The sequence below is a fragment of the Alligator sinensis genome, unplaced genomic scaffold (assembly GCF_000455745.1).
Source record: "Alligator sinensis unplaced genomic scaffold, ASM45574v1 scaffold619_1, whole genome shotgun sequence".
NCBI lineage: Eukaryota > Metazoa > Chordata > Crocodylia > Alligatoridae > Alligator > Alligator sinensis.
In genome coordinates this window covers 940,738-956,249 of record NW_005842134.1, presented here as the reverse complement: position 1 = coordinate 956,249, position 15,512 = coordinate 940,738, and the positions used below count along the sequence as shown (strand labels likewise).

Sequence of the window (15,512 nt, the reverse complement as noted above, 5' to 3'; positions counted from 1 at the left end):
ACTCTTTCCTGCCCAGGCAGGGGATCAGACTCAATGATCAGTTGAGGTCCCTTTTGACCCTAGCATCTATGAATCTAAGATTATAGTGAGTGACAGTCTCAGTGCCCAAAGGGCTTACAGTCTAACGGGCAGGACAGTGCGATGGATGAGATAAGCAAACATGCCTGGCTGCGAGATTGGGATGTGTTCTCTGTTCTTAGCCAGCGGGGAGGAACAATCAAAGCTAACCCCTTGCCTAGCAATTGCCAGTTGGTAGATTTCTGTGTAGGGTAAGGGACTGGCGTTACAGGTCTTGATGAAGAGTTTCTGCATGCAGAGGACAGCATGGGAGGAAAGCACAGAGATGGTTGTGGAGAAGTAATTGTCTGCCTTGGCAGAGGTAAGAGCTGATCACGTGATGAGAGGCTCTTTGTCTCAGTTACAGTCTTTTAACTGCACATTGTTTCCATTTGCATGGAACAACAATGAGCCCAATCCAGAACCTACTGAAGTCAGCAGTCTTTCTGCTCATTGCAAGGAGTTTTGGATTGGACCCTGTAAAAGGGCATAGTGAAAGCTGGATGGGAAAGTGTGACTTGTGTAGGATAAGTAGATAAGTCAGTTGACTGTAGCCTACTTCTTGGGTGCTAGTAGGCTCCAGTGATAGACACTATCAGCCTGAACTTGCTTCCTAATGATGATCTTTGTTTACTAAATCCCTCTTTTTGTTTTGTCTTTGTCTCACTGTTTCTCTTCATATGCAGAGTGACTGTGAGAGGGATTCCTGGCCTGTAGAATTGAACTGACACTTAAATACCACTAATATTATAGACTAGTGTTTGCCAATAAAGTAATGTGGAGAGTCTGAGGATCTTTTTCAACTGGAAAAAGGATTCTCTAATGATAAATGAATAGCAAAATGCTGGAAGTACAGCCCACTAAGACTAGTATTGTTTGCCCAGTAAGTGCATGACCAAGGAAAAAGAAAATTCTGTAAAATACCAGGGGGAGGAGGAACATGTTTCTGTGGCACAACCCAGCTTCACTGGAGAAAGAGGACTGTGTTATGATTGAGACTCTGGACTGACTTCTGATTCTGTCAGGCAGACTGCTGAGGAGTTGGCTGGGAGTCCCGGTGTGTTTCTGATGGAACTTCGTAAAAGCAAACTGTCTCTGTGAAACATTTCAGTGTTAGCGGACAAGTATATTGGGACAAGAAAGCATTTAAGTAGAATTTCTCTGAGCAGCTGCAGGCTAGAATTTGGATGGCCATTGGAGCCTAGGCACTCTATGCTGCATCAGCAGCTTGAGGCTACATGGTCTGCAAACCCTGGTCTTGCTCCTGGGCGGGTTTTGCTACAGCGTAGTCCAGGACAACCTGCTTCATCACCGCTTGGGCAGGATGTTGCTACCCTAGACATGAGCTTGGTGGAGTGACCTGGGTGCTGGCCCAATCACCTGATTATGTGATATGGTTAAGGATATGACATGCTAAATCCCTGTTCCCCTCATGGGCCAGGCCTCCTGAACTCTCCCCTACACTAGAACATGGTGACCACGTGAGGCTAGGCAGAGCTGTGCAGTGTGGCCAACCTCTCTGTACTATTTTTAGCTGCTTTCTCTGATCATATCGCACCTCTTGATTCATCTGTGTGACTGTTATGAGTGACTCAGAAGCAGGGGATTGTGATTGGACCCCAGATAGTTTCATTCTCGGCTTTACCCTGCTGTCCTATTTCATATCTCAGTGTACACACACACACACACACACACACACACACACACCCCCCCCCCCGGAGTCATCTCAACCTCTGTTACAGCATTTAAAGGACCATTCTTCAGGTTACATGGTCATTAAATACATGCATCCTGATTTCAGCTCTGGTAGATAAACATCCTTCCATTGAAGTCAGCAGAGATCCTCGCAGTTTACAGCAGTTGAAATGGCACCTGTGGCCTCTGAGGATTTCAGTACTTTTACATCCCCCAGGCTGTGGGATTATATGTACCCCTGTGAGGACATGGTGAACTTCACCAGGGCATGTGAGAGGAGGGAAGGAAGGATTGGAAAGCAGGAGGGAAATGGAAGAACATGGATAACAACTTACCCCAAACTGTTGTATTACTGGGGAGGAGACAATGCAGTGGTAATGCTAAAATGTGCCTTTTTAATGGTCTATGACACAATCAGGGGCACAGTACAGTGCAACAAACTTAAAATGGAGTACGTGACTCATAAGAGTTTGAAAAGCATGGGTCTAGGGTAGCTCCTGGTAGCCTCTTCCTGTGTGTGTTAGAAGAGGCAACCCCTCCCCTCCCTGTGGTTTTGCCTCTTCCACCCCCTTGCAATCCTTACCACCCGACAGATTGAATTATACAAACTTTTACCTTGCTGAATGCATTCGGGAGAGGTCATGTGTGTTGTGCTTAGCAGGTGTTGCTTGCTTGCTAGGACAGTGCATGCTGAAAAATAAATAAGCAGCAGCCTTTTTTAAGCATAAATGGATGCTGAGTTCTAATTCCATTAGCCAGGAGTTGAAAAAGAAATAAAAGGCCAGTGTTTTCCTATCTGCAGTGCATAGGCCTATATCACCCCAGCATCTCGCTTCCTCACTTAGTTGAGAAGAATTATTGAAGTGTCTGGCTTTGATTAAAATTAGGTTTCCTGCTCTCTTTAGTTCAGTAGCAATTAAAATCAGGACCCCATTATACTAGAAGCTGTACAGATGCACAATGACAGACAAAGGATAGGTGGGAAGCAGGGAGGTGAAGTGACTTGCTCGAAGTTAGTAGCAGAGCAGGGTCTTGAACTCAAGTCTCTTGAGCCCCAGTCTTGTGCCTTATTCGGTGCCTTTTATAGGAGAGACTTATTCTGGTAGCTTAATGTACTGCGTATACATGGCTACACCCTTTGTTTCTCTGACTTGTTTATCCAGAGACCCCCTGGTGAAGTTGGTGGAAAGATTTGTGACAGTAGTTTCCAGCCAAGTCTAAAGGTGGCAGGACTGATCCAACAAATATGCAGTCCTAGAAAAAGGTCTTGAACTGGGTTATGGCTCTTCCAACTGGAGATTAAGCAGCCATTGCCTTTCCCAGACTGCTCAGGCCAAGCGGTCTGGAGGGGCTTAGCCATGGGCCTGGGATATATACGCTTCCCAACATGTGCGGATGGGAAGAGAATGCAGGGCATACTGGCTTATCTCAGCAGGGGTTGAAGAGGTCTGTGATGAGGCCCAGCCAGGGCTGTGTAGAGAGGAGTGGCATCCTGGGAGGGGTGGTCTCCCCACAGAATTTGCAGGGAGAACTGTGCAGCTCTGGAGCAGAAGAGGGAAGTTCTCTGCCAGCCCTCGGCTTTGGGGTCACCCTACAGTGGTGTTCCTCAGAGGAGCACAGAGAGGTGGTGCGTGAGGAGTGAAAGCTTATTGTGCAAACCAAGGTAAACACTCCCTCCCCATGGGGATGTGGTGAGCAGTACATACTCACCGCCCCCGCGCACAGGGAGCAGATTGAAGATACTATCCGGAAGTGAGAAGTATTTATAGAAACTAGGGCAGGAGAGCACTGTAGAGCCCCGAGTGAGCTTAAGGTTAGTGGCTGGCAATGCCTCGTGCTTTCAGGGAAACCTTTGTTGGCATATGACTGCTGGGCAACAGTCCTGTACCTTCTCTGTACCCCATGCAGGTCTGGGCAGGAGCTACTTCCTGCGAACAGCACAGACTTGCAGCCAGCTTCAGAAGTGCCTTGTGCCCACTCTACCATTACAGTCAAGGGAAGTTGCAGGTTGCTAAGCTTCTTTCAGGATCTGACCTTCAGGCTGGAGTTTGGGGGTTGTCCAAGCCTCGCCCCAGAAAGATGCACAGTGATGTGCAGAGAGACCAAATAGCTCCTTAAATAAAGGCAAATGCATGGGTGGATGTAGAATTTTGAAAAGAGGGGTGCAGATGGTGAGGTGCATCATCACATATAAAACAACATAAATTTTTCTCCAGTTAAAAATAAACTAGACGTTTTACTAGTATGCTAGGGGCCTAAGCCTGTATTGCTCAGTTTAAGATTGAAGCAAAAATACATATACCTTCATTGGAATGAGTTAAAAGCAATCTGTAGGGCTGTGAAATAGGAGCTTCCTTACCAGGAGCAGCGAACAGACTGAAGAATTGAAGAACAATGGTTAGGTTTATGGTGGAACATCAAGAACATTAAAAAGAAGAGCAGATCATTAACACCTGTGGAATGAAGAGTTTAGAAAGGATCAGGTGGATTATAATGAGCCATGAAGTCAAATGACTCCCTCAGCACTGCCTGACTAAAAACGCTGTCACTGCCAGGCAGTTGGTTTTAAAAATGAAAGGGGGAGGTAGGTGCACCAGTGCACCCCCTGGGCACATCCCCTGCAGGATTTAGGTGAGGAGCTGGTGTGAGGGTCTTGCTTTGGCCTCTAAGGCTTCTGTACTCCTAGAGCAGGGGTGGGCAATTATTTCGGGCAGAGGGCTGCTTACTGAGTTTTGGCAAATCATTGAGAGCTGCATGGCAGGCAGCTAGGAGCAGACAAATATTAATTTTCTAGATTTTTTAGGGGCCACGGGGGCCAGATAGAATAGCTTGGTGGGATGCATCCGGTCCATGGGCTGCATTTTGCCCACCCTTGTCCTAAAGCAAGTGAACCCACCTGGCACCTCCCTGAAAATAACAACTGGGCCTACTCCCCACACACACACACACACACACACACACACACAGCTGAAGATTGCAGCATTGTTCTTCAGTTCTCCTCTACTGGTCCCTCCTTAAAGCCTGAATAGCCCTTTTACTGGAACTTGCAGTTCCCCTCCTTTTGTCTTACACCTTTGTCCAGGTTGTCAGGCACAGGCAAGCTCAGAGGGGAGACGGGTGGGGGGTCGAACAGTGTGCTCACTATGTCCCTATCATGCCAGCAGTGCATTGTATCTTAACACCTCTGCTCTAACATTTCCCCAGAGATGCTGCTGGGGGATCAGAAGGAGGAGAATAAAGTTGGCTTTCTCTTTCTTTGATGGATTAAGGAATCTGGTCAAATCAGATAAGGTGTTGGTGTTCCTGCTCTTGCAGTGCATTGGGTTGCTGAACACTGCTTGTTCAGTTGTTGGAAATTTATTGTATGTAAAGGGAAGGTATAGAGTCAAATTTACTAGCTAGCGCATAAGGCCCTGGCCTGAAAGATGAGGTTATGTTTGTCTGGAGCCCTTATACATTGAACTGTGGTCTGTTTGGTGCTTAGCAGGGATGAAAGCAAGCATAGAACTGCCCATGGTGCAGACTACTTGATTTCATTGGGCTGACTTGTTTCTGAGAGGCCAGAGACCAGTTGTTGCAATTATTCCATGTGGGTTCCTGTATGGCTGTCTTTCCTGACTAAATGCACAATAGTCATACCCTGCACTCCCAAAAGCATGTGCCTTGGGGAGAAACATGCTCCAGAACTGGAATGAACTCCAGTTGCCAGCTGAAACAATGCTGTGTGTACACCATTACAGATGCTGCCAACCAACTGTTCCCCAGCTAGACACATTCAAGTCACTGGAATACTGTTCCTTTTCACCCCTCCCCACTCAAATGCTGATGAGTTTGTTTTTTTTCCCCCCCCTCCTCAGAGTCCAGACTGCATCCTATTAACCACACACCATGCATACTTGAACTGCTTGTCTGCTTGCTTCTCTTGTTGTCATTAGCTTCTGTAAGGCACAGAGGAGGGACAGCTAACTTTGTTCAAGGTTGCACAACATGTTTGTGGGGGCTGGCCTGAGAAGAGATCTCAGGAATCCTGGCCTCTAGTTTCCTGCTTTAATCCCAAGACCCTTCTCCCTTCATTATTGTGCACATCACAATGATTCCCCCATGTTTGGAGCTGTTAATTTTCTCTTAGGACTTACAAAGTGGGGAAAAAAAAGAGTCTGCAGCCTGTGTGGGCTGTTTGGAGAAGCTAGAGGGTGCTCATGCTCTTCTGATAACCTTTGAACTTAGTTCATTGAGGGTTTAGGGCACCTTCCTCTGTTTTCACTCCTCCCCCTCTTAAAACCTCATACCAGAAATAGCTTCTTGGAGTATGTGGTCAGGGCAGCCTGCTGGATACCCATTATCTCTGTCCCTGGGACTCTGAGAAAAGCAGAAATAGCCAGGGAGTATTAGGAAGGGGGAGGAAGTTTCGCTTTCACTGAGTCTTAAATGAAAGTGACCAGGCTGGCCTACACCCTTGTTTTGTATGCCAGTTATAATGTTGGTCCTCTCTGGGCCTCAGCCCTGAGATATGGGACAAGAGCTAGAACAGTTTGTGATGGGACCTTGTACTGCTGCTGCCTGTGCTATATCTGCCATAGAATACATGGGGACATGCTGAACCAAGCACCCTGGACAGATCTGAATTTGGCCAAAAGGGGGCATTGCAACAGGGGAAGATGCTCTCAGGCAGTCCAGAAGCCTTGTTTGTACGTTCGTTTTCTAGGTGTGCTTAATGAGGGAAGGTTCTGACCTGGCAAGGGGATCAGTTACTGGATAGAATCTCATTCCGTCAGGGGCTATAATAGATTTTTCCAAGGACAGCTCTTGAGCACTTTATTGAGCCTCCTTACTCCCTGCAGAAAAACTGTCCCAGCTGTCTGCTCCCACCCACCATGGGCTGAGTCTGGGGTCAAACTTGCAATGGATTTTTCAGCAGGGGCCTCTGCTTGCTTACTCCGTAGACATGGGTCTCAGAGGGAGCTCTTCCCAGGACTCCCAACGGGTGTCCTGCTAAGCCTTTTTGTGGCTGACCAAGAACTGATACAGTATGAAAAGGAGCCTGGGCTGGAAGATGGAGCCAATAGAAGGATGAGTCCACTGAGCAGCGTTCCTGTCTATCTTGACATAATGTCTGTACTGGAAGGGGATGGGATTGTGGGGGCACCATTGCTGCATAAGCTGTAAGCAGTCCAGTGGTGTTCAGTTACTATATATAGCAGTTCCCTAGCTACCTGTGAGGCTGTGGGGTGGTTGCAGGCAGGCGGTGATATTGCTAGGTAGCTGCTTGATGGGGTGATGTACTGTCATGAGGCCTTAGCTACTAAAGGAAACTGGAATGGACTTGTAGCAATGCCACAGCTGATGCCAGCTGTGCCATCCATGGCCCCTACCCCTGGAGCCCAAGGACAAAGCTCTGTTTGGTGCCAGTGTCCTGAGATTTTAGAGCCCCTTGGGACTTGTCTATATGGTAATGTTTCAGCATAAGCTAAGGTGTAAAGTCAGTCTAATATAGTTACCAGCATTACCTCTGTGTGAACACTATTAATCTAGTATTAGAATAGCCTCTAGCCTAGCTTGGGAAGGAGCTTTATTTAGCCTAATTTTAAGACAATCTGACAATAGAATGAGTGTCCACATGGGCAGTTAATCCATTTTACCCATATGGTTATGATTGTGTAACTTTCCATCAAGGCAAGGACTTGGACCCTCAGCCACATCCCTCAGACGGTGGCTCCAGGCATGCACATGCACACTGATTGCACTGATGAATGTATGCTCCCTCCCAGTCCAGGATTATTCTAGTTACAGTAAACAGGTCATTTCTTATTTAAACTGTGTTAGTGGTGTTTTTTCCTGGTTACTTCCTGCTAGATGGAGGAAGAGAGTCCACACTTCATGGACCATGGGCTACTGAAGTTACTGAGTCATGGCAGGAAGGTAGCAGGATTAAGAACTGTCATTTCCTGACTTTCCTGTGGTTGTGCCATACTATGTTCTTATTTCAAGTGTAGCTGGATTGGTGGGGGTGGGGGGGAAGAAGAGCTAACTGGAAAATAAAAATTGACTCCTGCAAACACTTTTGAATCTCTGAAAAGGTATTTTTGGCCCAAATTGGGGTGAAACACCAGAAGTTCAGGCTGGTTTTGCAGAAGCTCAGTTCTTAGCATTTCCTGTAAAGAACTGACACTGAACATTGAAGCTTCTTTTGGGGTTGCAGTCCCTTGGACAGGGAATTGTGTAGAGACCTAGTTGCCTGGGGAGCCAAGGGGCTGGTAACAGGTGCATTGGGAGCCAGGAGAATTGCATCCTGGGTAGCTAGGAAAGCTGAGCACCCTGTGAGATGGTCAGCCCAGGCAGCCTGGGTGTCCTTGCTCTCTCAGAGCCTACCAGTTTGCAGGGAAGCTGGGGGGAGATACTCAGTTAGGGACTAGGCACTCTTGGGAACCTAGGAGCTTTGTGGTCATGAAGCTTGGGCATCAAGATGTGACTGCTAAAGAGCCTGGGGAACAGCAGGAACTGGTAGCCCCAGGTGCCAGCTAGCAGCTAGAGAAGAGACAGACGGGCAAACTGGCAAGAGACCAAACAGGGGAAGCAGGAAGGTTTTGGTGGAGCTGGAGAGTGTTTGGAATTGCCATAGTACTATGGAACATTTTGATTTCACTGAATTGGCCCTGTCTGAGAGCGCCGCACCATCCCAGCATTTCCCACACACTCAGCTGAGAGGCAGCATTATTGCCAGTTTTCCATTGGAGCCAGCCCTGACCTAGTACTCTTGGAGAGTAGTGCTGGGCTGCTCAATGTACTGTCTCTTGCCTACATGGAAAAACACAGGTGGTCTGAGCACTTTCTGCCATGAGAGATCTGTTGATACTTGTTTGCAAAGTGGCTTTGGATTAAGTTATTCTGGACAGCTCCTTACTCACATAGCTACATTCATCCTACAGTCTTTGTTAGAAATAGTCACCTTTGTTTCATAGGAGCTAGGGGCAGGAGGGACCTGAATAGATCATCCAGCCTGATCCTGTGCCACAGGCAAGAATGAATGCTAGGTTCACAAGACCCCAAACAGGTGATCATCCAACCTCCTCTTGAATTTGCCCAAGGTAGGGGTGAGGTCCTCTTCCCTGGGAAGTTGGGTCCATCTTTTGGCCACCCTAACTGTAAAATATTGCCTTCTGATCTCTAACCTAAACCTATTCTCCATCAGCTTATTACCATTGTTCCTTGTCACCCCAGGTGCTGCTGGGGAGAAAAGGGCTCTACCTATTTGCTGTTGATCTCCCCTGATGAGTTTGTAGGCAGCCACCAGGTACCCCCTCAGCCTCCTCTTGCTGAGGCTAAACAGGTTCAGGTCCTTCAGTCTCTCCTCATAGGGCCTGTCCTGCTGCCCTCTCACCGAGCGGGTGGCCCTCCTCTGAACCCTCTCCAGGCTGGCCACATCCCTTTTGAAGTGCGGCGCCTAGTACTGGACTCAGTACTCCAACTGCGGCCTGACCAAAGTCGCATAGAGGGGGAGTATCACCTCTCTGGACTGGCTTGAGATGCACCTTTGGATGCATGACAAGGTATAGCTGGCCTTGCTGGCTGCGATCTGGCGTTGGTGGCTTATGTTCATCTTGGAGTCAGTAATGACTCCAAGATTCCTTTCCGCCTCTGTGCTTTCAAGGAGGGAACTCTTGCAGCCTCTCTCTCCCTTCAAGTGTGTCCACCTTGCCCCACATCTTAGTGTCATCAGCAAACTTGGACAGCGTGCTTTCCACCCCCTTGTCCAAGTCGCTGATGAAGATATTAAACAGTGCGGGCCTGAGGACTGAGCCCTGGGGTGCCCCAGTGCTCACATCTCGCCAAGTTAAGTACAACCCATCCACCACTACTCTCTGGGTGCGACCCATCGGCCAATTTTTTACCTATTTAACTGTGCAGGCATCAATGCCACAGTTGCTTAATTTATTGATGAGGATGGGGTGAGAGACGGTGTCAAAGGCCTTCTTAAAGTCCAGAAAGACTACGTCCACGGTAACATCATCATCCAAGGATTTAGGTACTTGGTCATAAAAGGCAATCAGATTGGTCAGGCAGGACCTGCCTTTGATGGACCCGTGCTGATTGACCCTGAGCATGATCTCCCCTGCAGACCCCATCTTCTGAATCATCAAGGGATGATGTTCCCTTGATGATGTTCTTCTTGATGATTCTCTCCAAGATCTTCCCGAGCACCGAGGTGAGGCTTACAGGCCTATAGTTACTTGGGCCCTCCTTCCTCCCTTTCTTGAAAATTGGGACCGCATTAGCCAGTTTCCAATCCCCTGGCACCTGGCCAGATGACCACGAATGCTCATACAGCTGGGCCAAGGGCTCTGTGATGACCCCTGCCAGCTCCCTCAACACCCTTGGGTGGAAGGCATCTGGACCTGCAGATTTAAAAATGTCTAGCCTTTCCAGAAAATCCCTAACTACATCTGCACTGACTGAAGGCCTGACAGAGCTATCCCCAAGATTGTCCCTATACTTTTGAGGATTACTTGCACTGGTATAACTGAGAGCAGAAATTTAGATGGTAAACTTTTAGGGGTGGGGTTCTTCTCATGATATATTTCCTTTGTACAGCGCCTGGTGGGATGGGCTCCTGGTTCACGAGCAAGGCTCCCCAGAGCTACAGGGAAATAAGTATACTACAGCTTTAAAAAGATAGATCCTGACTATATGAAATATGAAAATAAATAATTACATTAACCCCTAGACTGTGTTCAGGGCCTTGGTTTCTGTGGAGTCTGTGTTGACTAGTTTGGAATTAGCTGCTGATGGTACTGGCACAGGATTTGGCCAATCTTGTAACAAAATGACCACCAAGTACCCGGTGTTGTTCATGGCTCTGAATTGGGCTGGAGGCAGCCCCTACCTGGGTCTCTGGTTGCTGGACTGACAGGGGAGAAGTTTTCCACCTTGACTGAATACATCAGGTCATTGCACAGCAACTCTAGTGTAAGGAGAGGTTGGCTGGGATCCACTGCATTTGCTCCTGGGAGCAGCTACTGCCTGGCCTGTCTCACCTCCAACTGGTCTGCTCCTTTTTCTTCCCAGGATCTATTTTTATCTCCAAGTCCACCTGCTGCTTCCCTGATTCACTTCCTCATTCACCTGCAGGACAGGAAAGACAGGCACTGCTTATTTGCATGCAGCCATCCCATTGGCTGGAGACCAGCCCATTGATGCTTTGGCTGAAGCTGCTATCTTCTCTGTGCTGAAATGGTAAATGCTGCTTGCCTGGGCTCCAAGTCACCCTGCTGCTGCTGCTTTGTTCAGAGGCAATGAAGGCAGAGTCGAGCCCATTCCTGGGGGAGTGCAGAAGCGAAAGAGGAGAGGAGCTCTAAAATGCGTGGCAGGAGGCCGACTGTCTCCAAAGAGCAAGGTTTGGATATTTATATGATGTCATGAGCTCCCAGGGAGAACTTGATACTTGCTGCTGCCTCTTTTCCTTACTTGCCCAGCTCTTGGGAAGGTGCGCGTGTGAATGCTCACTACTTATATTTGTTTTTCACCTATCCCAGGTACTATCATCCATTCTGGCACCTCCACGCAAATGCAAATGCACGCTAGTCTCTAGTGGAGCCTTGCAATTCTAGGGAGGCTCATGGGCTTAGCTCCCCATGTGTGGGCAGGTGCACAGTACTACGCACATGCTGGCAGGCAGAAGCACGTGAGCGTTGTGATTCCCACTCCCTTTCTCTCACCTCCACTCTCATAGACGCAATCATCCTCTCTCTCCACACAGAGGCTATATTTAGCTCTTTCTCGGGGCTGAAGTGCGTATGCACTTGGAGGATGTCTGTGCAGAGACGCTGAGAGAACTCTCCTCCTCTGCTAGTCAGAACTGTTTGGGGGTGGGGGTGGGAGGAAGTCTGACTTCTTAGACAGTCTTTGTCATCTCATGCTTCACTGCAGAGGGGACCTAATACAGGGCACAAGTCAGTGGGGCCAGATAGAGACCATTAGCTTATCATGGAACTTTGGAATTGCCTCCGTGGAAGAGAACAATGGTCCACCTGTCTCCAGCACTGGCCAAGGCAAAAGGGCTGTGGATTAAGGTAGAAAACCCCATTAAGGGTCTTGTTATGCAATAGGCTAAGGGTTGTTTTGTTCATGATTTTTAAAGGTAACTGGCCTCTGATCTGAAGCATCAGGGCTAACAAACAGTTTTGTAAAGCTCCTGAAATGAGAACCTTGTCTTCATAGGTACCTGAATTGTTCTGAATTGCAGACTAGAGCAAAAGGGGGCATTTTGACTGAATGAGGGGGAAATCTTCCTGATGGTATAAAATCTGTTAGAAGGAGAAGCAAGTTGCAGGAAGGAAGTGTAGAAGCTGTTGAGTACCTTTGCATCATTTAAAAACAGACCTGGTCAGAGCTCTTCAGGTTAGCTTGTAGGGACTGTTCGATCCTGATGCTTGAATGAGTCAGATGATGATGATAGTGTTAAAATAGCACTTTTCATTTCCATACAGATGAATTAATTCTCATAACAATTTGCTTGTTCACAGGAGCATTGTTGTCTAGATGACTGGGCTGCCCTGAGGGGTTGCTTCCATCTCTGTTGTCTCTGGTTCTGTGACAGCAAATGCTGCAGGTGCCTGTCTGATCTGAGACTCCTCCTTCTTTCTGCCAATCTTTTTGAAGTAGAAGAGAGTTGGAAAAAATCATTTTTTCTTGTGTAAAGGGTGAGGGGCCAATAGCCCTAGAGAACCTGCTCAGAGCATGCATGTGGAGCCGTGTGGTCAAGAGGCTACAGGTGTGGATATATGGCCAGGGCTAGGGACGTTAACAGCACATTGTGCTGCCTTGTTCAGAGCTCAGGGGTGAAGCACCAAAGTTGGGAGCTGGCACCAGCTCTTTGTAAGATGTGTTAGAGGATGTGGAAGCCAAGCTCAAGAGGTACCAGGTCCCCAGTCACTGATCTCCCATAAGGAGGATTTCCATTAATACTCCTTCCTCCCCCCCACCCAAGACCCACTACTCTCTCTCCCCTCCTATTTTTTATAAAGGAGAAGTAACTGACTTGCTCTTTTGAGCTTTGTAGAGCAACTTCCCATTGTGGGTTCAGTCCTCAGCTGGAGCTCAGCAGTGCTTGCTCCAGCTTAGCATGGGAGAAGGCACTAAACATTTTTGCAAGCCACCTTCCTTGCTCCCATGTCTGGGACTGGCCAGGGGCTTAACCAGCTCCTGATACAGCTCAGGAGCTGCACTAGTTTGGAATGTTTCCTAGTGGCTAGTATTTTGGAGCAGTTATCCTCAACTTTGTGAGACTCAAGGCACCTCTTGGAAAATGTCAGTGCTTAGCCTTCTCTCGTTTCTTGACTGTGGAGAATAATAAAGTAGTTCTTGTGTTTCCAAGAACTCAGAAGGACCCAACAGGTCAGAATGGTTTTGGCGCTATGGACTCCTGTTTGAAATTTCTGGGCTTATCTTGCGTGCGGTGTGTAGGTGTTTGCACACATACTAGTACTAATATTGTGTAACACCCTTTAAAGTACATCCGTGCATCCCAGGGTGCTGTGGCACCCTGGTTGAGAATCATCACTGTTCTAGGGACCTCATGTTCTGGCCCCAACCCCTCTACTAGGGGGTCAGTGCTGGGGAGAGCTGCTGGGACACTCCCTTTTAGGATTTCTGTGCATAATTGTGGTGGTTCACAGAGATGTTGCTGCAGGGCAGGATCAATTTCTAAAGCAAGATTTTGTTTTGAATCACTTCTCAAAAGCCACAGGCTTTTCCCATGGCAGAGGAGCTGGAAGGAGAAATACCTACGGTATCAGGTTGGGGAAAGAGGATTTAGTTATGCCAAAAAACCCCATGCTTGAATCGGCCCCTGTTCTCAGTCATAACAGTGTTGACAAAGGGGTCAAAAGTCAGTGCCATACCTTTATTGCCTCGTGAGAGGCAAGTTGAGCCACAATCACTTCCTGGAAGGCCTGTTTTGTACAAAAGGCATTTTCCAGACCAAGATGCTGTTTGGAAGAGCTTCTCCAGTTGCAACGTCTATGAGAATGGAATACTTCTAGAGCCATCTCTCCGTGGAGATCTGACAGCCGAAGTAAGGATCAGAGCCTGTAATTGCTTGGTTAGTGCCGTTATTATGACTCGGAGTACAGCTGAGTCAGAAGGGGAGTGTTAGAAATACACCTACAAGCATGGGTAGCTGCCTGACTGGTGAATCTGAAGGGCTCTGTGATATTTCCAAGGCTCTGTTGCTACAGTGGCTACCTCATTTAGAGATGAAGTCTCTGATACTATTGTATTTTGGGGGAGGGAGAGGGGGAGGTTAAAGCAAGCAGAAATAAGCAAGGTGGTAGAAGTGACTGAACACTCCACAGTGGAATCACCAGAGCTTTGTACTTCTCTTGTGTCTGCTATTTGTGGTTTCAAAGCATGTTAAAAAGGTGGGGAAATACTTTTGGTCCCCACCAAAGTTCATAGGCAACTTGCTTAACATCCCATGGCCAGTCAGGGTTAGGGATTGGAAATCAACCCATAAATCCTGATGCTCAGTTCTGTACTTTCTTTAAGTAGCTGGAATATGCTGCCTTTCCGAGGTGCATCTGCAAGTTGTGTTACTTGGAAATAGGTTTATATTTAATCAGATGCTTGCATGTGTACATTTGCAAATTAGTTGTACTGGCAGATACCTGTCTGAATGCATAGTTATTTCAAAGGTACTGCTTGGATGTGGAGGGTCATTTTCCCAGGTGTGTTCTGGATTCTTTGTGTTTTACCAGCGATGTGAAGAAGCAGTAGATAAGGCTTAGCAGGTTAGTTGAGTCAGGTTTATAGCTGGCTTTTGTTACCAATGCTCATTGGTGACTACTTTTGAAAAGTTTTTTGCACATCCTATCCAGCAAGGGGCATATAGGAGAGAGGCTGTATTTATGTTAACCACTTTGGTAGCTCTGTACACCAAAGGAAAATCAATGGAGGCTACTGGCATTCATGGTGCTCTCCAGGACAGCTCTCACTAGGAAAGGGCCAGTGAACACAGCCATGCACAAAGAAATGCTTAAGAAAGCCCTAAAATGTGAATTTCTACCTGTGGTTGGCAAATATACATAGGACAGGTTAGTCTTTCTAGTGCCTGTGAATTCAAACAATAAGCTATTCTGATTCCTTCATTAGGAAAGATGGAAGTAAAGGCAAAAATTAAGGCCCTACTAAGCCATGGTGTCTTGATATCAGTACTTTTATGTTGGTGCTGTGTATGCATGCTTAAATATGGAAACAAAATGTAAACCATGATGTTTGTGTTCTAGAAAGTTGCTTTGTAGGCACCCTCCTGGGTCAGCAGGTCTCTGCACATGAAGACTGACAGTGGATTGACTGAAACCCACAGGCAGGAAGGATAATTTAAAATTGAGCAGTCTTCAGTGGCTTGTTCATTTCTCACTATTGCAAGAAATACAGTGAAGTCCCAAAGGCCCCCAGCTGCTAAAGGGAAGCACATCTAGTTGCATAACATGTGGCTTGAGATCTGTGTCAGAACCAGACAAGGGAAGGACCCTTGAGTCAGGCTGAAAAGGGTGAAGTCAGTCTGAGGATTTCCAGGAATTATCAGAAGCTGACATGTCTCTAGAAACCATGAAATGCTGGGTTCCCAGGAAGCAGCACACAGCACTGAAACTGCTGCTACTATTCTGCCCCCCTAGTATGGCTTTAGCTTGCTTCCTAAATAATTTGTGGTGTGAGCTTTCTTCAAGTCCATGCTGGCTGCTTCCTCCCAATCCTGTTGACTG

General features: G+C 47.4%; 1 protein-coding gene across 6 annotated transcripts in view; it reads left to right on the top strand.

Annotated features, from left to right (window-relative positions):
- The window catches only part of DGKK (diacylglycerol kinase kappa), a 174,556-nt gene that overhangs the window by 64,270 nt on the left and 94,774 nt on the right, over positions 1-15,512 (top strand). For 3 of the 6 annotated variants that reach the window (XM_025205947.1, XM_025205946.1, XM_014520625.2), the window contains exon 1: positions 10,965-11,143. The exons of 2 other annotated variants lie outside the window; for them this stretch is intronic. In XM_025205947.1, coding sequence (XP_025061732.1) covers positions 10,988-11,143 — 156 coding nt within the window. In that variant the 5' untranslated portion in view covers positions 10,965-10,987. Of the gene's footprint in view, positions 1-10,964; positions 11,144-11,639; positions 11,820-15,512 lie in introns of those variants that run through there. One more of the 6 variants, XM_025205945.1, reaches the window with a different exon arrangement.